At 51.3% G+C, this 22,573-nt stretch overlaps 2 protein-coding genes across 5 annotated transcripts in view; both read left to right on the top strand.

Annotated features, from left to right (window-relative positions):
- The window catches only part of EDC4 (enhancer of mRNA decapping 4), a 31,768-nt gene extending 14,849 nt beyond the window's left edge, over window positions 1-16,919 (top strand). The window contains exons 16-29 of one of the 3 annotated variants that reach the window (XM_064670826.1): window positions 586-674; window positions 1,428-1,584; window positions 2,701-3,164; window positions 4,760-4,861; window positions 5,819-5,971; window positions 7,330-7,366; window positions 8,178-8,358; window positions 9,826-9,981; window positions 10,699-10,814; window positions 11,495-11,660; window positions 12,792-12,978; window positions 14,191-14,410; window positions 15,122-15,285; window positions 16,548-16,919. In XM_064670826.1, the coding sequence (XP_064526896.1) occupies window positions 586-674; window positions 1,428-1,584; window positions 2,701-3,164; window positions 4,760-4,861; window positions 5,819-5,971; window positions 7,330-7,366; window positions 8,178-8,358; window positions 9,826-9,981; window positions 10,699-10,814; window positions 11,495-11,660; window positions 12,792-12,978; window positions 14,191-14,410; window positions 15,122-15,285; window positions 16,548-16,740 (2,385 nt within the window). In that variant the 3' untranslated portion in view covers window positions 16,741-16,919. Of the gene's footprint in view, window positions 1-585; window positions 675-1,427; window positions 1,585-2,700; window positions 3,165-4,759; window positions 4,862-5,818; window positions 5,972-7,329; window positions 7,367-8,177; window positions 8,359-9,825; window positions 9,982-10,698; window positions 10,815-11,494; window positions 11,661-12,791; window positions 12,979-14,190; window positions 14,411-15,121; window positions 15,286-15,682; window positions 16,494-16,547 lie in introns of those variants that run through there. The other 2 variants (XM_064670827.1, XM_064670828.1) reach the window with 2 other exon arrangements.
- Window positions 16,920-18,366: 1,447 nt separating this feature from the next.
- On the top strand, window positions 18,367-21,129 carry NRN1L (neuritin 1 like). Of its 2 annotated transcripts, none has more exons than XM_064670836.1 (3): window positions 18,367-18,473; window positions 20,436-20,595; window positions 20,682-21,129. In XM_064670836.1, exons 1-3 carry the CDS (start codon window positions 18,416-18,418, stop codon window positions 20,953-20,955), a joined length of 492 nt encoding a protein of 163 aa, XP_064526906.1. In that variant the 5' UTR covers window positions 18,367-18,415; the 3' UTR covers window positions 20,956-21,129. The 2 variants fall into 2 exon arrangements, with proteins under 2 accessions (XP_064526906.1, XP_064526907.1); XM_064670837.1 differs by lacking the exon at window positions 18,367-18,473 and adding an exon at window positions 19,775-20,240.
- Window positions 21,130-22,573: the final 1,444 nt, after the last annotated feature.

The following is a 22,573-nucleotide window of genomic DNA, read 5'->3' as shown; positions in this document are numbered from 1 at the left end:
TAACCAGACTGAGTAGAGGCATGTTGGCACATCTGAAATGCTAAGCTGGCCTAAGCTTGTGTTGCAAGTGCTGTTTAGGTGCAGAACTGCTGATGTAGCTGTGCTGTGTGGAAATACGGGTTTGCTAAAAGCTGTATCTAAGCTGGGAGACTGCTCTTACTGTTTACACATGTTGTTTGGGGTTATGATATAACTGTAATGGAAGAAAATATGCCTGCACATCCTGTGGAAATGCACATCTGAAATGATCAGGTTTGGGGCTGTTCAGACTCGTGAGACCCCACGTGGAGTACCCCCACTCTCTGCCATAAGCCCTCTGCCTCGGCACTGGTGAGCTCACACCAGAATGCCACTTTGTTTGGGGGGAGCAGTTCCTCAATAAAAGCAGCCATGGTTCGTGTGATGAGGATGTTTTGGGACTTGCCTTCAACCAGCACCTGAGCACCTTAGCAGTGCTCAGACTTATTTTTTTTCTATGCTCTCTTCACCAAAGACTCTTCAGGTGTTTTTCTGGAGCCAGCATTCTCAGGTTCAGTTCTGCTGTTGGGCTCTGTCCCCTCCTGACCACTGTGTATTTCCTTACAGATCACTGTCTCTCCAGGCAGCAGTGCCAGTTCCCTGACTGCAGTCACAGCCATGAGTAGCACTTCTGTCACGGATGCTTCTATGCCCAGGTAATTAGCACGTGTATTAAACAATCCATCTGCAGCTGAACCAGTCCAGGCCTTCAGGGTGGCACAGAGCTGTAGCTGTAGGAGAGGACACTGTAACCAAAGTCAGAAACTGGCCTGAGTCCCAACATCCCTATATGGGCAGCTGTTTGCACCCCTAATGCAGCTTGGAGCATGCCTGCTGTCATCCCAGGGGCCAGTAAGAGTGTGTCATGTGTGCCTCGTAGGGATTCTGTTATTGCATCTCAGTTTTGTTGCTTTACATGCTTCTCCCAACGGGCTGTCATTGTTTACAGGTAAGAGAACACTGCAGCCACCAAGGAGAGGGAGAGAATTGGGACTGGTAGGAAAATCTTACCAGTGTCACAGTGGGTTGGGCTGCATAACAGGCAAGAACTTCACTTCTAGGGGCTGAGAAAAGGGGAGAGATCTATCTTGTAGGGTATTTTTTTCTCCCTGAACTCTGTATCATGTGCACTGAAGATACAACTGGTCCATTCTCTCACTGACTCCTCAATTTCTAAGATATTGCAGTGCCCCTCTTTATTTTTTCTTTTTCTGTTTCCACCTGGTGTCTCTTTGGGCTCTGTGGGGCCTAGGAGATGAAGGTGCTTGTTGAAAGGGAGGAGCTGATGGTGATGGAAAGAGCAAGGGCTCCTCCATGGACCTGCGTATCCCATCTCCTCACCTGGAGTGTTTGATTCAGTTCTGTATCATTTGTTTGGCCTGCTTGATTTGTTGGTGTCTCTGTTTCAGCAGACCATCAGAAGACTTGGCTGTGAGCCCCAAGATGCAGCTGGACACCAGCCTCACGCTGAGTAGCAGTAGCAGCAGTCTCCAGACCAGTCCTAGGAGTCATTCAGTTCTTATCCCAGGCCTCCCTGACAAGCTAGCACCAAAGGCACCTGTTCCAGTAAGGCTCCAAATGCTGCTCCCTTCCTTCTCATGGGCCAAGGGACCACAGCAAGTGCCTGTACAAGCTGCACTTACTCAGCCTGGAGAAGAGAAGGCTCCAGGGAGACCTCATTGTGGCCCTTCTGTGCTTAAAGGGGTTTATAAAAGAGATGAAGAGTGACTTTTTACACAGGCAGATAGTGATAGGACAAGGGGCAGTGGTTTTGAACTAGAAGAGAGTAGATTTACTTTGGGTCTTAGGAGTAAATTCTTTATTCAGAGAGTGGTGAGGCACTGGAACAGACTTCCCAGAACGGTTGTGGCTGCCCCATCCCTGGAAATGTTCCAGGCCAGGTTGGATGGGGATTTTATTTTAGCAACCTGGTCTAGTGGAAGGCATCCCTGGCTGATGCAATGGGATTGGGATGAGATGATCTGTAAGGTCCCTTCCAACCCAAACCTTTCTAGGATTCTGTGAAATTACATTTATTTGGATATTAATAGGGACAGTGTCTGCCCTTTTGAAAACACAGCTGCTGGCACAGACCTGCAGCCCAGTTTACTTACCTACATTAATAGAACTTGCCCTTGTGTAAGAACAGCATGTTTCTGACACTAGAGACAGCTCTAGCTTGTGCTGTCACTGTCACAGTAGCTGGACATGGTCAGCCTTTGTGTTAGGAGACAGTGCTACCTGGAAGGGTTTATTCCTGCTGATTGGTCTGGTGAGTCTGAAATAGCCATTTCCTATCCCTAAATTTCCATTTCCAGGCGTTGTGTAAAATGGATCATGACCAAAGCTTGAAACTGAAATAAGTTTTCAGTCCAGGAGATGTTCAGTGTTAAAACTAACATTTTGCATCACAAAATGGAGCAGAGCAGGGAGGTGGAACTGGTGTTGCATTTTCTTTTGAAAGTGGGTTCAAACTAGCATAGGTTTAAGTATTGTTAGCCCAGCTGAGAGTCCATTACAAGTCCTGGGACCCCTTTCCATCTGACGAAGGAGTGGGAGCCAGGGATCACATGAGGAGAGGATCCAGTGAGCTGATTCCAGAGGCGGTTGGTGTAAGGTACCGGGGGTTCTTGGGGTGTCCTTGCATTACCCTGAAGGCTCTTGTTTAATTTCTGTCTTCAGGTCGCTCCAGGAAACTCCTCTCTAGCGCTGGAATTGCAGGAAGTGGAGCCCTTGGTGGTGCCTCAGGCTTCTCCCACCCGCGAGCGCTCGCCAGACGTCATTTCCTCGGCTTCCACAGCCATGTCCCAGGATATCCCAGAGATTGCTTCCGAGACCCTGCAACGCAGCTTCGCGGCGGCTCCCTCGGGGCTCCCTGGGGAGGTGCTGGAGCCCGGTCACCACGCTGACAGCATGGCCTCCGCTGCCTCAGCCCTGCATTTGCTGTCTCCCAGGAACAGGCACAATTCCGAGCACAGCCACCACTCTTTGGACATGCCTCCAGTGGAGGTGGACAGACTGAATGCTCCATCATTACTGGAGACTGCTTTAACTCAGGAAAACGCGGCTTCTGACAGTGTTGTGAGCCAGCCATGGCCAGCAGCTCCTGACATAACCAGAGAAACCAGGAACAGCATGGCAGACAGGTAATCCCTTGGGTTTGTCTGGCTTAGGGCAATTTCTTTGTCAAATTGCCAGCTTGGTGAAAAGGCCTTATGTTGTGATTAACTCAGAGCAGTTCTTCATCCCTCTTTCCCTTAAAGGATCTGATGAGTCAGCCCTCCTCTGTCTGTATGCTATGCCCTGAACTTCCTAGGCCAGCTCTAACCATTTTTGCTCACTGATACCTTTTGCAGCATAAATGATCTCTGTTAAGAAGGTGGAAAGTCTACTTCATTGGCCTTCATGTTTGCCTGGAGACTTGAGATAGGATTTTTTTTTGCACTCTGGAAATCAAACTAGTACAAGGTAAATTCTGCCCCAGGTGATGCATTCCTGCAGGCTTTTGTTGAATCAACTGGCATGTAACTGACAGGTTTGGTTATAGGTTAATTGTGTATCTCTCTTCTAGGATTGGCTCTGTGCAGTTAGTGTTATAAATAAAGTACTTTAGCAGTCAGAAAGTGAATGTCAGTGTCTCCATGGAGCAGAAATGCAGAGTGGTGCAACATCACTTAGCCTGCTTACCAGGAACAGGTTGTTCTGCTGGAGCAGTGCTGGGATTCATTATAGAATTAGTGTCCATGTCTTGTAGTGGGATGGGAACAGCATCTAACATCTCTAGAGTGTCTAGGCCAGGGCTACATGCACTTCACAGCCTGAAAATACTTTCCTTTTGAGCAGGAGTAGCAGGCTGTGAGGTCAGTGTTGTCCCTCAGGTAATCCTGGACTGTTCCCTGATCAGAATTGTAAGAGAAAGGCCTCACCTTGTGCTTCCATACCTGAGGATGCTGCTTCAGAAAACAGTCCCAACTCTAATGGCTCTGGGAGGACACCAAGATTGTGTCTGTACACAATGTTTTCACTTTTACTCATAATATGAACTTGAGAAAATACTTTTATAGGATTTTGCAACTCCCGTCAATCCCACTCTGTCTTTTAATTCTTCAGGACTTCTCGTATCAGAATGTCAGATCACCTGTCTCTGAGAGATTTTACAAGTGCTCACTTCTGTTTAAAGGTCATCCTGCAAACTGGATTCAGGCAGACCCAGCTTACAGCCTAGAAGCACTTGCAGTTTCCTTTCAAAAGTGAAACTTGAACTGGATCCCCTCTTACAATTCTGTTTGTCTGCTAGAGCTGACTCATCAAATTCACACACTTTGTTAGACACTTGAAAGAACTGAGAAGCACTGATGATTTTTGCTCCAGTGATCAGTATTGCTTGAGGAAAAACAAACCCAAGATGATGCCATTCACAGAAGTGTGCTGTGCTACCAGGTTTGGGTAGTGTCCTACTTGTCTTGAATGAATGTCTGTTGGGAAATTGTTCTTAGTTAGTACTGGAAGCATAGCTGAGCTGCTTCCCCTTCTTAAGGCCACCAGAAAAGCACATGGAGAAGTTCAAATGCTCAGTGCCTCTAAACAACACCTGCTGCTTTCTGGATCTGTGAGATCCGTGTGCTCTTGTTTTTCGTTGCAGACTTTCTATCAGGATCTCTCATGAGACGTGGAGAGAGAAAATATCCAAGCTGAAAGAGACTATCATGATGGTATTTTCCTTTTTTTTTTTCCCCTCTAGCCCAAGGGATGAGGTTGAAGAAAAGCACAAGAGCTCTTCGTACCACCGACACAGCTACCACCTGCTGCAGCATGACAGCCAGGATGCCAGTGCAGAGCAAAGGTACCAGAGTGCTCAGCCCCCTCTCTCACCCTGCATGGACTCAGTTCAGGCTGCATTTGTGCTTCTGTCTTCAGCAAGCCTTCACATGTGGGGTGAATGCCTCTGCTTTGTCTCCTGACTTAATGTGTGTGTGCAGCCCAGCTTCTGGAGTGTTCTGATCTCGGGATTGGCCTCTGTGCACTCTCCAGTTTGCTTCTGTAGGGAAGGGTTTGATTGTGCTGCTTCTAAGAGCATGGACCAAGCTTGATTTAATTACCAGTAAAAACTTACTAAGGCATCAGTTTCCAAACACTGTCCCTTAGATAACATAGCAAGGGGGCCTCAGGAATTAGTTTCTTGCTTTTGACATCTTTCACAAGCCCCCCTAAAGCTCTGTGGGCATATTCTGTGTGCCTGACATGCTCAGCCCTCTTTGACAGCTGAGGGTTAATTTGTAATCCACACTTTAATTCAGACTGAAATGTGCAGCCTGTATTGGAGAGCTGGTCAGCAGGTGAAAGTCTCCAAGGTACTGAGGATCACAGACTTCTTAGGCTCACCTAATTCTCCTCTGTTCCTGCAATGCTTTCTACGTTCAGTGCCTGTTGTCTATAAAGCTGTAAGGATGTGCTGTGAGTGGGTTCCCTGCTAGGCCATCCTAGGGTTTGTGTGTGTGTGCAGCAAGGACAGGCATCGTTCCACCACGCTGCCTGAGCCACGGCTGTCCCTAATGCAGGGACCCTTCAAGCCTTGCTACACAGCACTCGAGCTCAGCCTGAGCAGACCTGGATCAAAGCAGAGCAGCCTGTGCTGAGCTCTAGAGGTGTCTCTGTTCAAGATCAGGGTGGGGGTGTCCTTAGCTGTGTGACTCTGGCCATGTGCGGATGAAGAGCCACGTGTGCATCCCCTCGCTCGGCAAAGACAGCGCTGTCTGGTACTGCAAGTGATGGGTGTCCTCTCCCTGCTGTTCCCTCACAGTGACCATGATGATGAAGTTGCAAGCTTGGCTTCTACATCAGGTGGATTTGGTGCCAAAGCATCTGCGCAGAGGCTGCCTGTGAAGGACTGGAAAGTCAAGGCATCCCCCCGGGCTTCCCCCAAGCTAAAGCGGAAGGGCAAGAAGGATGACGGGTACGCTGGGCTTGCCAGAGTACAGGTGGCTGTGGGGCCTGCTGTGCAGGGCCACAGCCTGTTGTAGCCATTATGGTCTGAGGCTGGGCAGCAGCCAAGTGGTCCCAACCCTCACCCCACTGTGCAAAGGGCAGTAACTCCACAGAAAGTGTTGCTGGTTACTCCGACACTGCCACTGATCCCCACTCAGGGGCATGGGAATAAGTTCTGCACTGTCTTTCCAGCTGGGACTCAAAATCCAAAATATAGCCTGGGCCTCAGAAGAATGTGTGGGAAGTAAACTGGAAGTTGTGGGGGGACAGTTGATTCTTTTGCTTGTTTCAGTGAAGGCTTCATTGGAGCTGTGATGCTGGGAATATCACAGTGGCCTCCACTTCTAATTGGCTTCTGAACACTGGCACAGTGCCCTTGGTCAACAATATCTATCATTTGTTACCTGCTTACTGCTTTTGTGTGTTTCTAAACATGCTCATATCAATGTCCTGTAAGTGAAAATTGATGACTGGAAAGGTCTGCCCATGGCAGTTTAGACCAAATCTGTCTGAATTAGTGTGAAAAGAGCAGAACAGCTCCTGCACAGGGCTCTCTCCTTGTGTTCCCACAGCTCCATAATTTGGATCTCCAGCTGTGCAGAGAGCAGCAAAGATGGGCTGTGGCATTAAGCTTCTGGCTGTGGTTCTGCACAGTGACACCCAGAAGTTCTTGGCTTCTAAAATTACTTTCATTTTTCCTTGGTCCCTTTAAAGTTGCTTAGTGGATGCTGCCTGGGAACCACAAATGTTTACTTTCCTTCAAAGATCTGTGACTTTAATAGAGACATGCAGTATTAGTGGATCAGTTCAATGTTTTTCTTTAGTCTGCTGTATAAGCTGGAGTGCATCACTAGGTCCTTCAGCTTGAGAGCAGGTATCACTATAGATGATTTGAGGCTGATTAATTCTAAATTTTAACAAATGTGTACTTGTTTTTTCTTTGGTGTAAAATATAAGACCTTTAAAAGCTTTTTAGGAAGGTCTTCCCTGGCTTCAAATTTAGACAAAATTGAAAAATCAGTGTGTACTGTTCTTTGTAACAGTCCTCATTAACAACTGGCTAAAGTCTTCTCCCTGCAAAGGGACCACTCTGTAAGGAACTTCAGAGTGTAAGGAACAGTTCAAGAGTCACAGTGCTGCAGGGGCTGGGATTTCATCACCTTCCCCTCACTCTCCATGTTACACTAAGGCAAAACAGAAATATGAGCTGGAGTGTAAAATCTAAAGCAACCATAAAATGTGTGATCTGTTTTGGCAGAAGACTTGGATAATGAGAGAAGTTAATTGACATAACTGGGTTACTACTCTTTCTCTTTTTATTTTCAGGGATGTGAACCAGTCACCAAGATCTTCTAACAACCAGGTGAGTCAGAGCTGCTCTGTGTGATGCTCCAGCTCTGTTTACTGTTTTACTGAAGACCTTAGAGAAAGTTCATCCCAGTTCCTTGAAAAGTATCATGAGTTGTGCCCCAGCACATTGAGGTGGGGCTGCACTTGGGCTTGGCATTGCTCTGTGCTGCCACACAGCAGAGGAGGAGCTGCTCTGTGCTCTGCAGACTGATGACTTCCTTCTCACCTTTGCCTGTGCCTGCACTGGGAGCAAGACAAGCTGTTCCCAAGCAAAGGAAGGGTTGCAGTTGGACTGGCCTGTACACATACCTGCCCTTGATGTGTGTGCCTTCTTTAGCTATTTTGAGCATGTGAAGAGACAGCAAACTATAGATTTATACTTCTCCAGTTGTTTGGTTATTCATAAGTAAGTGAAAGAGCTGAAGAAGTGCTCTAAGGAACCTCCTTGTTGTCCTGATTGCACAACCCTTTCATAAGTGTTTGAGGTCATTATTTCCATTTGGAGGCCTGAACACACTCTCAGTACCTGGCTAGAAGTGAATAAAATCTGTTTTCTTCTGTGTTCTTTTAGATGCCAGAGTTTTGAAGGGAGTCTCAAATCTGAACAGTTGATAGTCTAGGCAACCATTTATTAATTCCATGCAGGAACCTGGCTTTATCAGTTTATGCCCTGGGACAAAAGTTCCTAGAAACAGGCTGGCCCTGGTTTCTGCATTATATGTTAAACACCAGTTCCAGGAACAGGGGCTGACTCAGTATTGAGCAAAAAGTTCAACTGATCTCTGATCCTGTTGGAAATGAGTGCTTGTCCTCTCCACACTCAGGTGACAGCAGAGTTCCAGGATGAGCTGATGTGCATTCTGAGGAGCCAACAGCGGGAGCTCTCCGACCTGCGGCAGAACCAGATGGAGCTGCTGCAGAGACTCACCAACCACCTCGATGCCATTCAGAGCTCCCTCATGGGCCACATGGAGAGGGTGGTTGACTCCCAGCAGGAGCAGGAGCGTATCCTTGTTTGCAAATGTTGCGTGGCAGCTGAGTGGAAGGCTGCAAGGCAGACTAGAGCCATGAGGAAGGCAAAGGAAGTTCGGGGATCTTGGGAGCGTGTGGCCATAGGTGCAGTACGATTATCTTGCTGCAGTATAACTATTTCAGTCCATCTCAGTCCCTTTCTAAGGGCAAGAAGCTCAGAAATACAGCAGAGAAGAACTGACACTCTCTCCATTCCACTTAGTCTTAGTTATCCATTAAACCATAAGTGCTGCAGTGCTGGTGTAGACCAGAGGTGCACCTAATACATTATCTGAGCTCAGGCAGCGGCCACTTGCACAAGAGTAATTATGGGATGATCCTTTCCTTCCTTTCCTCCTTAAGGCAAGTCAGTACTTGCACCAGAAATAGCATCTGACTGCCATACTGCATGGCTGGATATAGAATTGTCTTGTCTGCACACATTTGTACATCTGGTGGTCTACAGGTCCCTTGTGTGTTTCTGTAAAGTATTTTCTTTTGGTGCCTTCAAACCTGGGATCCAATTATTTTTATTGTATTGTGAGTAGCTGGTGTCCTGTGCACCTTTTGCTGCACTGAATGTTCCCCAAATGAGCAGCTCTAGCCCATATCAGGTCTGACACCACTCTTAACTTCTATGACTGCAGTCTTCTCTATTAAATAGTTTTGGATTTTCCTTTTTTGACCATCAGGCTGATGTTCATAGATAGTTTAAATAGCTTTCTACTGAATTTCAGTGTCTAGAGCTGTACTGTAACACTAGAATAGTTTTTTCCTTTCTGCACAACTTCATGTCTGCACTGAGTTTTGTCAGCAATTGAATTGGCATTTCATTGTTTGTTTTGTAGGGGTTTATTTGTTTGTTTAAGCTGTATTTGTGTGTTGGCTCCTTTAGAGAGCTTAGGTGCTTCATGAAGTATGAGTAGCCTGAAGCCTGGATCTGCTTCCATGCACTTATGTCCACTAATTCCATCCTGTAGAAATATTTTTACCAATTTGCTTTTTATGGATATTGGACTTGTTAATTTCTGTAGTGTCCTAGTTTTGGCTCAGATGGAGTTAGTTTTCTTCACAGCAGCTCACATGTGTTAACTTTTGGATTTGTGACCAAAACAACATTGATAACACACTGCTGTTTTTGCTGTTGCTAAACCCTGTCAAGGCCTTCTCAACTAGGTTAATCCACAATAGGTAGGGAACACTAGTGTTGAGCTTCTTTTAGCTGTTTGAATTTTCTACCACATCTTCCAGAGCTCTTCTCTCACCCTGATAGTTTAAGAGCACCCTGTTTATAGGAACACAGCGGTCATGTTATTAGACCACCTCTTTCACTAGAGCTGCAAGTTTGCTCTCACTGACTGAGCCCCAAGTGGTGAGGCTACTGTACATCTTCCTGGATAGGAGTGTTGTGGGTAGAGAGGAAATCCATTGTTTGTGCTCCTTAACATGTGTTCTCCTCAGAGAGAAGACTAGACCGAGTGCTGACGGAAGGGCAGCAGCGCAATGGGCAGCTCCAGGAGCATCTGTCTCAGCAGCTCTCTCAGTCCCTGTCCACAGCTGTGTGCAACCGTCTGGAGAGGACCATTCGTGATGAGATGAAGAAGAGTGTGCCCCAGTGTGAGTGTTGGTGCCTGGGTTTGGGAGGTGAATCCCTAGTTAGCTCCAGAGGGATGGAAAACACTCTGCCCAAGAGTTGGCACTATATGAAGTGGGGTTGCATGAAGAATAGTCACTGCACATCAAACTGTTGTGGGCCCCTCTGTAATCTGAGAAGAGGAGCTGTGGTTTAGGAGGAGTGTGAGACTCCCAGAGGGAATGCCTTTCCAGAGAGTGTGGTCTGACCTTCCGTTATAAATCTGTAAAGCCTCTGGAGTCTGTTCAGTGGAGGAAGGTGAAAGATACTAATGAGTTTGGAAATGTTGAGACTTGGCTGGAGCAAACTTCAGCTTGTCTTTGCCCTTCCTTGATGCACTGGCACCATCCATGTAAAGAAATGTTCCAAAAAATGCTGGTGGAAAGCCTTCAGCCAGTAGCTGCCTGAAGCAGGGCTACCTGCTATTCCAGACCAGGTCAGCTGTGACTTTGTCACACCAAGTCTTGAAAACCTTCAAGGCTGGAGATTCCATAGCCTCTCTGGTGACTTCCAGAGCTGTGCCACCTTCCTAGCAAAAAGTTTTTCCAAATGTCCAACCTTAGCTTCCCAACCAAAGTTTGTGACCGTTGTCCCTCACTGTGTTATATCCAAGAATGGTTTGATTCCATTTTCTTTTTTGGGTTTTGAAGTGTGACTTAAGGCTTAAAACTGCAACTTTGTCTTGTTTGTGTTGTGTGTAGGCATTTCCAAGAGCATGGACCCTACTGTCAGCCAGCTGAGTAACACCGTTGCTGCCAAGCTCACTGCTGTTGAGGGGACACTGAAAGAGAGTATCACCAAGCTAGTGAAATCAAAGGTAAGGAGAACCAGACCAGCTTTTCCTGGGGACACTGAGTTGTCACCTGCCTGGGTAGCAACTTCTTCTACCTTTTCCCCTCACCTCTGTCTCCAGGTAATGCCAGTTTAGCTGCCAGTGGTCTCATTTCTCTTTCCTGGTCTCATTAGGAGAACAAGCTCGTTGTATGCTCCCCTGCCCGCTTTGCTTCATTAACACATTTTTTCATTTACCAGGTTGTTCATTTTCTACTAGAGTAGAGATTCTCACCACAGCAGTGGCTTTTAAGGCCAACTCAATCGGGCAGGTGGTGAAAGTTTGACTGTCTCCATTCTGTTCTCCATTTCTATGTTATTTAGGGAGCACAAGCTTCTTGCTTACCTGGTTTGTGGGAGGGAAGGAGGAGAAGGGGAAAGGAGCTGTGCCTGTCTGTGCCATCTTCCCTTGCTCTGCAGCAGAACTGCAGGGAAATGGTGATGTTCTTGGGCAGCCCTTCAGCAGGCAGATGTGGTCATGGTGTGGTCAGATGTGGCCATGGTGCAGCCTGGTCAGTGGGAAGAGCTGAGGGAACGCACACTCCTGAAACTGGGCTGTCTTTGTCTGGTGTGGGGGTGTTGCAGGGACCTACAGTGTTTGTTCACATCCTTAGTCTGCATCAGGCTTCTCTTAATCTTCTGGCATCTTCTGTGTGTGCTTGTAAGAACCTTACAGATACTGTTGTGAGGGCGACGGCCGACACCCTGCAGGGGCCGATCCAGTCGGCGTACAGGGAAGCATTCCAGAGTGTTGTGCTGCCGGCCTTTGAGAAGAGCTGCCAGTCCATGTTCCAGCAAATCAATGACACCTTCAAGCAGGGCACACAGGAATGTAAGTGGGTTTTCTTCTTCAAGTTTTCTCTGCACAGTCTATTTGCATTAGTGTCTGGCAACACGCTGACCTTAGGCCTTTGCCCATCCCTGTGCTCCATTTCACACTTGGGAAGCAGAAAAAGTGAGGAGGTTTTTGTGGGTGGTGCTGTAGGAACAGAGATTCACCTCTGGTCTTTGTAGCCCATGTAGTGAAACATTTGGCCACGTTCTGTGAATCTGTGACTTCTGTTACTGAGTTGTAAAGCCCAGCTGTAGGATGACCCCATCCCGGTGTCAGGAAGATGATGAAGGGAGAGAGTAGCAGTTCTGCAGCTAGACCCTCATCTCAGAGGGATAATGGATTGGAGAAGGCTTAGAGAAAGGTACAGGGATGACCAGAGGTTAAATAATGGCTGAACAGTGTAGACATATTCAGACTGGAAACAAGAAGAATATACCCTTAAGTAAGAAAAGACTATACACTGATGCACTGGAGAAGATCTTTCATGTTCTCGGGCTTGGGATCGAGGTCATTGGCCTTCTGGGAGGCCAGGCAGGTATTATTCTGCAGAGCTGGTTTCTGAGGGGGCCTGAAAGTGTCCAGTAACTTCTGTTGGCCATAGAGCTGCAGAGTGTCTCCAGCTGCTGTCTCCAGCTCCTCTTCCTCACAAGTATCCCACAAGTAATAGAGTTTTATGTTCTTCTCCCTTTTGATCAGACCAGTTCATAAAGTACTTTCAAATACAGCTCTTTAATCTCTGCAGGCATGATTTCTTTTTTGTCAGGAATGTTCCTCCTCTTTCTTCATTAGCATTGAAGTAACACAGATCACAATTCACACTGTGTATGAAACAAAACACCCTCACTCCCACCTTTATCTCCCCTGAACAAAGAACACCCGTAAAAATCTGTTGTAAGAGAACTCACTGCTTTGTTGCTGTGTTGTGTGATCCTACGTGGTGGGGAGGCTGGGAACAGGGTTTCTAGGTTAGTGTAACACAGCCCAAAGCAAGGCTTGTGTGTTCTGCCCTCTCCTGTGCTCACACCCTGGCACAGGAATTGTTCCTGCTGCAGCACGTGCAGGATTTCTGCCCTGATCATCTCCACAGGTTACAGATGGCACAAACATCTCCCCCTCTGCTTGTTGCAGATATCCAGCAGCTCGAGACTCACTTGAAGAACAAGAAGGTACGAGAACAGGAGGTCCGGGACCCGCTGCTGAATCAGCTTCGACAGCTCATCAGCACCTTCCAGAGCACCACGGAGCAGCTGGCATCCACCGTGGCAGCCAGTGTCCACGCCGAGGTGCAGCACCAGCTGCACATCATCGTGGGCAAGTAAGTTGGCAGCTGGGCTCGTGGAAGGAAATGCTGGTGACAGGTACATGCACTTGTCACGAGCACCTCTCCCTGCTCCGCTGTGGAAACAAGCCGTTTGCCCCCCATGGGTCCTGTGGGGCTGCTCGTTGGCACGGTAAGGTAAAACACGTGGGCTGGTGGAATTGTTGCCCTCATAAGGTTTCTGACAACGAGCTGTATAGCTGGGAGGTCAGGGCCTGCTTTTCCCAAGATCCCATGTGCATGTTGGAGGACAGAAGGACCTAAGGCAGCCCCAAAGGCCGCTCAAGTCTGAACACTTCCTGAAGATCATTTCAGAAAAGTCTCTTGAAGGCTTTTCTTTACTCTGTGTCCTCAGGCATAGAGTTTCTGCAGGCTACTCTCTCTCCTCCCAGCAGCTCTGCAGCAATTTGTGCTTGTCCCTCCCGGTTCCAGGATGTGATCCCGGCGGTGCCTCCAGCACGTTCATGCTGTGAGGCTGGTGGCAGGTTGCCAGGTGTTAAAATTGGCTGGTGGTCACCTGCAGGGCAGAACACCCCAATTTGAGGCCACTAGAACATACATCAGAGCACAATGGGGTCGTCCATGCAGGCCAGAGTTGCCATGAAGGCCACCCAAATAAATCCTGGTCTTGTTGCATGGGCTGTGCTTGCTCCCAGGGAGGTCCTGCAATTCTACCTGCAGGACAGCAGGTTTGATGACTTGTGCCCTTCGTAAGAGGGGAGAATCCAGCCCTTGTGGGGGAAAGGTGCAGAGCCTGCACTGTGAAGTGCTCTTCTGCGGAGAGGTCACCAGCACAGTGTGTGTTTTCATTCCAAAGGTGTCATCTGCACGCCAGGAACTGCATCTGATGGATCTGATGCAGGAACCTGGGCCCGTTCGGGGATGACCCCACGGCTCAGTCACCTTGCTTGTAAGCCAGAAACATTAAAGATTTAAAACGTGAAACGAGAGACTTAGTTCCCTGAAACATCACTTTCCTCCTGCACAGAGTCCCAGCATCTTGCATGCACACCCTGGGACATGGTGGTGTTGGCCACAGAGTTCTGATGCCTGTGCCTCAGAGTTACTTGTTTGAACCCTTTGGGAGCCACACTACAAAAAGCAAACCAGCCTGTGCTTTCTCGCTGGTACCAGCTTTGTGCAGTGTTGTCCCTCAGCTCTCCGTTCTCCAAGACACCCATGGGTTTTGTTCTGGTTTGGTTTTTTTAGCATGCAGGAGTCTATTTTGGCCCAGGTGCAGAGAGTGGTTAAAGGAGAAGTGAGCCTGGCTATGAAGGAGCAGCAGGCAGCTGTCACCTCCAGCATCGTCCAGGCGATGCGCTCGGCAGCCGGGACGCCCATCCCCTCTACTCACTTGGATTTCCAGTCCCAGCAGACTCACATCCTTCAGCTGCTCCAGCAGGGACACCTCAACCAAGCTTTCCAGCAGGTACCTCATTTTTCTGGCAGTCAGTCGCTGCTTGCTGGGGAATGGGGAGGAAAAGGGGCTCCGTAGGGTGGGGATATAGTTCCACTCAGCCTACACAGGAGTTGACTGAAAAGACCTGTGGCAGTGGACTGCTTGAGTTGCTCTCATGCAGATGGAACCAGAGCCATGCAGGTTCCACAGTTTGGTAACAGTGAAGTTCCTTCATCCCTGCCCGTGCCCTGTCAGGACAGTGGCAGCACTCCAGCGAACCGGCGTGTTTTGCCATCGTGGTGGCACTTGGTGCACCCCTGAGGAGCAGCAGCTTCATAAGCCTCTCCAGGCAGATCTACCAGCTGGGGCCTGGCCCTGCCTTTGCCTTTGGCTGTGTAGGCAGATGTGTTTGAGCTGCTGCAGGCAAACTCCTCTGTGAATGATAACACTGCCATGCCTGTGGGCTGACAGGGGCTGCAAGCATGGCCCTCTCCATGCTGCTGACAGTAACCCACTCCCCTCTGTCTGGCTGTGCCCTGTTCAGCTTGGAACAGACACAAGTATCCTTAGAGCATAGACCAGGAGCCTAAACATGGCCCTGCTGGCATGTACAACACAGGAGCAGAGTTTGCTCCCAGAGGAGGCTGTTGAGCCATTTAGTGCCTCAGGGCAGAGGGCAGGTCCCGTGTCCCTCATCTGCCTGTTGGTTCCTCTGCATTTGTAGCTGTGTCTTCCTTGCAGGCTCTAACAGCAGCTGATCTCAACCTGGTTCTGTATGTTTGTGAGACTGTGGATACTCAGCAAGTATTTGGACAGCATCCCTGCCCTCTGTCCCAGCCTGTGCTGCTCTCCCTCATCCAGCAGCTCTCCTCGGATTTGGGGACTCGTACAGAACTGAAGTTGAAGTGAGTATGATCAGAGCATCGGGTTCTGTTTCTGGCACTGGCTTTAAATTCACTGCCTGGAAGTGAAAGGTGGTGCTTCAACAAAAGTTGGAGCTTCTGTAGCCTGTTACTGGCATGTTTACAACCAGGAACTTGGAAAAATGTGCCAGCATTGCCACGGAAAGCTTTGCTGCCCAGAGGGAGTAGTGCAAGGAGTACCCAGCTGTAGGTGCCGGTACCTCCGGGATCGCAGCCTGTAAATATTTGCAGTCTGTGCAGTGATCCCCTTTCCCTGAGGAACGATTCCTCTGGGGAGGCAAAAATAGGGACAGTGCCATGTTCCCTGGATAGTATAGTATCCAGAGCAGCTTTGCTCTGTCCTCAATTCTTAACCTGTCACTGGACTTTGTGTTGGCAGTTTCTCATCGTGACTCCCAGAAAGGCTCAGTGGGAGGTGGCAGCAGGAGCTACTCCAATAGTGTCTGGTAGATGTTCCAAGCAAAGCTTGTGTGACAAAATAGTGACTGTGCTGATACTTGCCATGAACATTTTTAGTAAGTGAGTCAAAACCCTGTTATCTGCCCTAAAAAACTAACTTGTTAAGGTTCCTACAGGTTTTGACATGGCTTGGATGGAAAAATGAGTTGAGTTAAAAACTTGATTTAATAGAGATAAAGCAAGCCAGAAAAACTGAAAAGAGATTCAAGTTGCAGTCAAGTTGGTAACTGGGGCTAAAGCTGTTGCTGTGAAGTTTAAACTGGTCTGTTAGTGGAAACCTTCTGCAGTGACCACATTCCCTTACTGAGGCTGTGGTTTGAAAGCTGATGGCTCTGAGCTTCAGAGAGGCTTATTGGTAAAAGTCTTGCTCTTCCCCCACTTCTTCTTGGATAGACCTTAAAAATAACCCTACACGAACTGAGCCTTGCTGCTGAGGGGTTTTGCTGTCTAATGAGTGACTAATTCTGCATGCACTGTAAAGGCATCAAAGAAAATATCTACTGAGAGCCACCTCCAGCACCGTGGGGAGTTCTTGCTGTTTCTCCTTCTTTGGTTCCAGCAGCCAGGTTGTGTAGCAGGTGGGGCAGGCTGGGAGCTGTAGGCTGCCCTTAAATGTCAAGGAAGGGATAGGTGGACTCTGCTGTGAGTCAGGAAATAAATTTTGAACATACTGCAAAGTTTGGGTGGGTGGGGAGCAGAACTGTGCATTTTCAATGCTAAAATGAACCGAGTAGGGTTGGGATCTCTTGTTGGGTTTGGTTCTAACCTTGCTCTCTCTCCTTCAGTTACTTGGAGGACGCAGTGATGCACCTGGACCAAAGTGACCCCATCACCCGAGACCACATGGGGTCAGTCATGAACCAGGTGCGGCAGAAGCTCTTCCAGTTCCTCCAGGTGGAACCTCACAACCCTCTGGGCAAGTCTGCACGTCGCCTCATGATCATGCTCCAGGGCCTGGTCACCCCCAGCATGACCTAGGAGGACCTGGCTGCCTCGTGGGCTGCTCCACCCAAGCCCACCCAGCAGATCAGTAGTTACAAACGACGTATGGCTTGTGTTAAGAGCTCTTGCCAGGAAATCTATTGACACACGTGTGATGTCTCTAAGGCGAACGCCGTCTGTGTATAGTTCCAAATAGTCACTGAACGTTCACTTGGCTTCTTTTTCCTAAATAGCCTCTTTTTGAGAGAGTTAAATCTCTCGTTCACCTGCCCATCCGTCCCCGAGGCCTGGCTGGCAGTCCCAGTTGCACGCAGCAGAAGCCGATGGATTTTCTTACCCCTTTCAAAGTTTGGAGTCTGCTGCCATCAGCAAAGGAGAAGGGAGGTGTGTGCTGAGCCCCGAGCACGGGGGCTGCCGGGGACACGTGCTCCTGGCTGACCAGAAACCTGCACCCACATCTTAGTGAAGGGCTCAAACTCCTCCTCCCCGCGGGGCCGAGGCGCAGGACCAGCTGAGCGGGAGCGGTTAGTTCAGGTGTGTTAGTTAGTTCTTAGTTACTCCAAAGTTGGTTGACTCCAGATCCCCAGTGGGGGGTCTGGCCCACCCGAGGCAGGGTTGGGCAGGGGGTGCTGCCTCTGGAGTGCCCCGAGGGGAGGCTCTGGGTTGGGGTGCTCAGGCAGCAGCGAGCTGCCAGAGCCCCGGGGGGGCCACTGGTTCTGTTGTGCATTGGAGCATGTCTATGTTTCAGGCATTAGTTTTGGTTCTTACGCCAAGGTTTTTCTTTTTATCTAAATTTTGAAGTTTTTTTGTTGTTTGGGGGTTTTTTTTGTTTGTTTGAGTTTTTTTGTTTTGTTTTTCTTTTTTTTTTTTTTGAAATAACATTAAGAACAATTCAATAAAAAACTTTTTGAGAAAAAAAAAAAAGTGGGGACCTTCTTCTGCTGTGTGATGGAGGGAAGACTGCATGGCCTTTGAGGATATCAAACCATCTCCAGGCTTGAGCCTAGGCCAGGGTGCCCTCTCTCTTCCCAGATTTTCTCCTGAGTCTCTCTTCCAGCTTTCCAGGCGGGCCCAGCCATCTCTGCTTCCTGGGAGAGCCAGGAGGTGGTGGTGGGCTGCCAGCTGTGGGAAGTGGACACTAATTCTCCTTTTCACAGCAAAAATGTCTCCTGCTGCTCCTCCCTCCCAGAAAAGAGAAGAAAATACTCTGGGGAGACCTTAGAGCACCTTCCAATATCTGAAGGGGCTCCGAGAGAGCTGGAGAGGGACCTTGGACAAGGACATGGAGTGACAGGACAGGGGGGAATGGCTTCAAACTGACAGAGGGCAGGGTTAGATTGGATATTAGGAAGAAATCCTCCCCTGTGAGAGTGGTGAGGTACTGCCGCAGGTTGCCCAGAGAAGCTGCCCCATCCCTGGAAGTGTCCAAAGCCAGGTTGTGGCTTAGAGCGACCTGGTCTAGTGGAAGGTGTCCCTGCCCATGGCAAGGGGTTGGAACGAGGTGGTCTTTCAAGTCCCTTCTGACGCCAGCCGTTCCGTGATGAACTGCAAGGAGCGGGGTCCAGCCCCGGGGGCTCCTCCGCCCCTCGGCAGGGCGGGCTCAGCCGGTGCCGGGGGCTGGTCCCGGGGCGGTGCCGGGGGCGGGGAGCGGGGCCGGGGCTGCGGGCGGCGGGCGCGGAGCACTCGGCGGCGGCGGCGCGGGGTCCGCACCATGGGCGGCGGCTGCTGGCGGCTGCTCGGCGTCGTGTGCCCGCTGCTCCTGCACCTCGGTGAGTGCCGCGGGGCCGGGCTGCGGGGCGGACACTGCCGGGGCTGGGGGGGTGCTGGCGGGTGGGAGCGGGACCCCCGGCCGCCTCCGGCTCTGGTGCCCCCTGTAGCTGCGGGGAGCGGGGCTGCCCGGCTGTCCCGCGGCTCAGCGATCCACCCACCCTTGTCCCGTGTCCTGCGATGCTCCGACCCGGCTTTGCAGCGCTGTCCGGGGTCCCCCTGCTCCGGTTCTCCAGTCCCGAACTAGCCCCGTGTGCTCACCCCATGTTCCTACTGGCTTTCCCTGCTGCCCTCCGTCACCATGACCGCTGGGGAAGGGTCATCCAGCAGGTCCTGCACCTCACCGGCACCAGCGCGTCCCCTCCACACTCTCCCGCTCCTCCGTGAGCCGAGGGAGGACGCGGGGCAAAGCGGTACCCAGTGACATCCCTGCCCTGAAGAGGGAGGGAGGGCTGGGGTTAACCTGGTCCGGCCGCACGGAGGGTGGACGGCAGGGTCCACCGAGCTTCGGGAGGATTTCGGGCTCAGAGGGTGGGTGATTCCGATCCTTCCCCAGGAGCAGGATGGCTGCGTCGGCACCCGCTTGGGAGCCAGCGATGCTCTGCAGCGCCCTGGGAAACTTCTTCCCTGCGTTTCCCTCGGGCTTTCTCCCTGACGGAGCCGGGGGGCAGGTTTTTCCCTGTGGTTTTGCAGCGGGGTAGTGGAGATGATTTAGCCTCCTGGTTTCTTCTTCCTTGCCTGCCCTGCCCAGCCTTTTGCCGAGGGAGCTGGGCAGAGGGAAGGGCTCGTGCCGGGAATTAGAGGAGCCCAGAGGAGCAGGGACCAGCCGGCTGAGGGTAGGCATCTGCTGGTGTCCCTGGGCTGGTGGGAGATGTGCTTGGCTGGGTCAAAAGAGGAGCAATGGGTCCCACTTTATCGATACCTGCTCTGTTTGTGCCCCACGTGTCTGACATCAGAGACTGTCCTCGGTGATGTGCTCGGGGGTTCTCATCACAAACACGTGCTGTGCCCCATGATGGGCTGTCAGGCTTGTTGGTCTCGGCCACAGGTGCTTTGCTCAGGACCTTGTTCCAGGGGCGCAGGCATGGGATGCCAGCAGCCAGGCACACGGCTCCCTGGAGACATCCTGGCTGCCTCAGCAGCCACCGGGCAACTTTCAGCTCCTTCTGGGGTCACCTTCCCACAGGGGTCCCCAGCAGGACTGTCCTCAGTTGGAGACCTCCCTGGCACACACTCATGGCACTTCCAAAAGTCTCGCAACTCCCGTGAACTGGCTCAGGGAACCCACATCTCTCTAGCCCCTTTTCCTTCCCCCCTTCTCCTTCCCTTTCCATTTTCCCTTTCCTCTTTCTCCTTTCCACTTTCCCATTTCCATTCCCCCTTCCCCTTCCTCTTCCCTCCCTTTTCCTTCCCTTTTCCCCTTCCCCTTCCATTCTCTCTTTCCTTTCCCCTTTCCCTTCCTCTTCCTTCTCCGTCTCCCCTTCCCCCTTTCCACTTTCCTTTTCCTTTCCTCTTTCCCCCTCTCTCCCCCTGCAGTCGGAGCAGGGACTCCAGCTTGCTGAGCCTTTGCTTTGTTTGCTGATTTTTTTTTTTCCCGTTGTAGTCACAAATTAATCTTTGCTGTCAGGGGATAAAGGCCGGGACAGATGGCTCCGAGGAGAGCCGGGGAGGCCCGAGGCGACGCGGCCGGCAGGAGCCCCGTGGCTAATGGCAGCATCGCTGCGGGGTCATCACATTGTGCCGCGCCGGGTCCCGGGCCAGGAGCGAAGGTTCGCTACGAGCGCCCAGGGAGGGGGTGCCGGGGGGTCCAGGGGGATGCAGAAGCCCCTCGCCACGTTTCAGAGCCCCGGTGTCACCCCCACCCCGTGCCACCCTCACCCCCAGCCACCCCCGAGCCGGGCAGGCGATGCTGTCGGGGGATCCGCGGGGGCTCAGCTCCGTCTCTCCTCTCTGTGCCCCCCCAGCCGCGAGCCAGGAGCCCGTGAGCATGGCCGGGCAGTGCGACACCATCTACAAGGGCTTCGCCGGCTGCCTCATCAGCCTGGGGGACAGCATGGCCCAGAGCGTCCGGCAGCAGCAGGAGGAGGGCGGCGAGGAGGCGCAGGAGCTGGACACCATCTGCAAGTGAGTGTCCCCGTCCCTGTGGGAGCCGCTGGGAGGCCGAGTGACCTGCCGCCAGCATCCCCCCCCACTCCTGCCCTCCTCCCCAGGTCCTGGGACGACTTCCACACCTGCGCCAGCGAGGTGCTGTCGAAATGCCCCGTGGAAGCGTCCGCGATCTGGGAGTCGCTGCGCCAGGAGTCCCGCAAGATCCAGTTCCAGGGGAACCTGCAGGAGCTGTGCAGCTCCCGGGGTCGCCTGGCCAGCGCCCGGGGCTCGCCTGCCGCTGAGACCAACCAGGCCACGCTGCGGGGCTCGGCCACTCCCCTGCACCCCCGTGTCCTGGCCCTGCTGGCCCTGCCGCTGCTGGTGGCCCGGCTCTAGCCCTGCCCACCCGGGGGTGCCCGGGTGACACCCGGGGTCGGTCCCCCCCGTGCTGGCCGGGAAGAGGTACCCACTGAGCCCACCCACCATCCCGGGCATCCCTCGCGGGGCACGGTCCTCTCCTGCAGCACTTCAGATGGATCTATATTTATATTAAAAGACACTTTTACATTTCTCCTGTCTCTCTGCCACGGGATGCCCCTCACACCCTTCCCAAGCTCCAGGAATTGGAGAGGAGATGCTCCCTGGATCAGTCGCCAAGCAGGGCCAGCAGGGAGGGTCGGTGGCTCTGTCCCCAGGAGCCCCAGGAGGGCTGTCCTGGGGATTCCCACTGCCCTGGTGTTCCCTGACAGCTGCTTTCAGGGCTGGGCATAGAAGATATTCCCTTTAGGGGTGAATCAAATGGTTTCTTCATTTTAAAGGTCACCTTAGGAAAGCACAGGACGTGTATTTCTCTTTTTGTCTTTTTTGCAGCTGATAGCTTGTCCTCTGATGGGCAACTCTGGTGACATTTTCTGTGAGGAATCCTATTTTCCAATCCTTTTATTTAACTCCTGCTGTATTCATGGTCATGAAGAAAACTGGGGTTTGCAGGGAAGAGAAGGGGGTTTTTTTTAGCCAAAGTGATAGAGGTGAAAAAACCCGGAACTGAAGCTTTCATCCAGGTCCCAGTGGGACTCGTTGAAGTTGAACCAAGGTGATGTGTGGGAGTTTAACTTGGTTAAACTTGTGTGCCCATCGGTGGAAGACACTGCAATTCCCATCCCTGTTAATGCTGAAAAGTTAAGATTTTTTTTCCCAGTTACTAAAACAACCCTTTGTGCAAACCCAGTCCCCCAGGCGTGGGCTGGCAAGGGGCCTCCCCACACTCCAGGACACAGCCATTGGCCCCCCCGCGCCCAAAGGGCCACTGGAATTGCAAATGGGCCACTCCAGCTGTTGCACAGATCCCGGGCTCCTCACTGGTGCAGACCCCAGCTCCCAGCAGTGATGATGGGTAGATCTGTTGGGCATGTGGGAAAAGATCTCGCTTGGGAAAGGTGAGAAAATCCTCTGGCCAGCACGAGTGCCACCATGCTGTGGATTGTGCCAGGCTCAGCCACGAGCAGGAGCAATGAGCTCCTACGTGCCTGCCGTGAGTAGCGAGTTGTTGCCGTTTCTGTGATTCCTGGGGTGACCTCAGGGCTGTCCCAAACACATTCCAGCAGCTGGGCACATGGTTTTGGCCCAGGGAAATGTTTTCCCGCTGGCCCGTGGCCGAAAGCCTTCAGTGTGTGAGTGAGGAGCTCAGTTACTGCTCTTTGTTGAGTCAGGGAAAATTATCATTTGTTTCATCGTTAAACCTCTTCCCGCGAGGTCCGGTCATGTGTGACCCCTGACCTCTGGGATGTCACCCTGGCTGCCCCGGTCCTGTGCCAGCCTCTGGGGCCAGGAAACACTGCCGGGGTTGTTGTGCTGTGGTGCATCCCTCAGGGCTGGGCAGTTGCTGTCAATCCCTCATCTTTATGGGCAGCCCCACATTTATTTCATGTTATTTATTTCATTACCAGCCTGGAGCTGACCTGGGGGGGACACAAAACATCTGAGCTCGCTGGGGGATGGTGGGACTGGCACCACA

This window comes from Pseudopipra pipra, chromosome 14 (genome assembly GCF_036250125.1).
Source record: "Pseudopipra pipra isolate bDixPip1 chromosome 14, bDixPip1.hap1, whole genome shotgun sequence".
NCBI lineage: Eukaryota > Metazoa > Chordata > Aves > Passeriformes > Pipridae > Pseudopipra > Pseudopipra pipra.
Note: the sequence above shows the minus strand (reverse complement) of the source record. Positions and strands in the feature narration are given on the sequence as shown.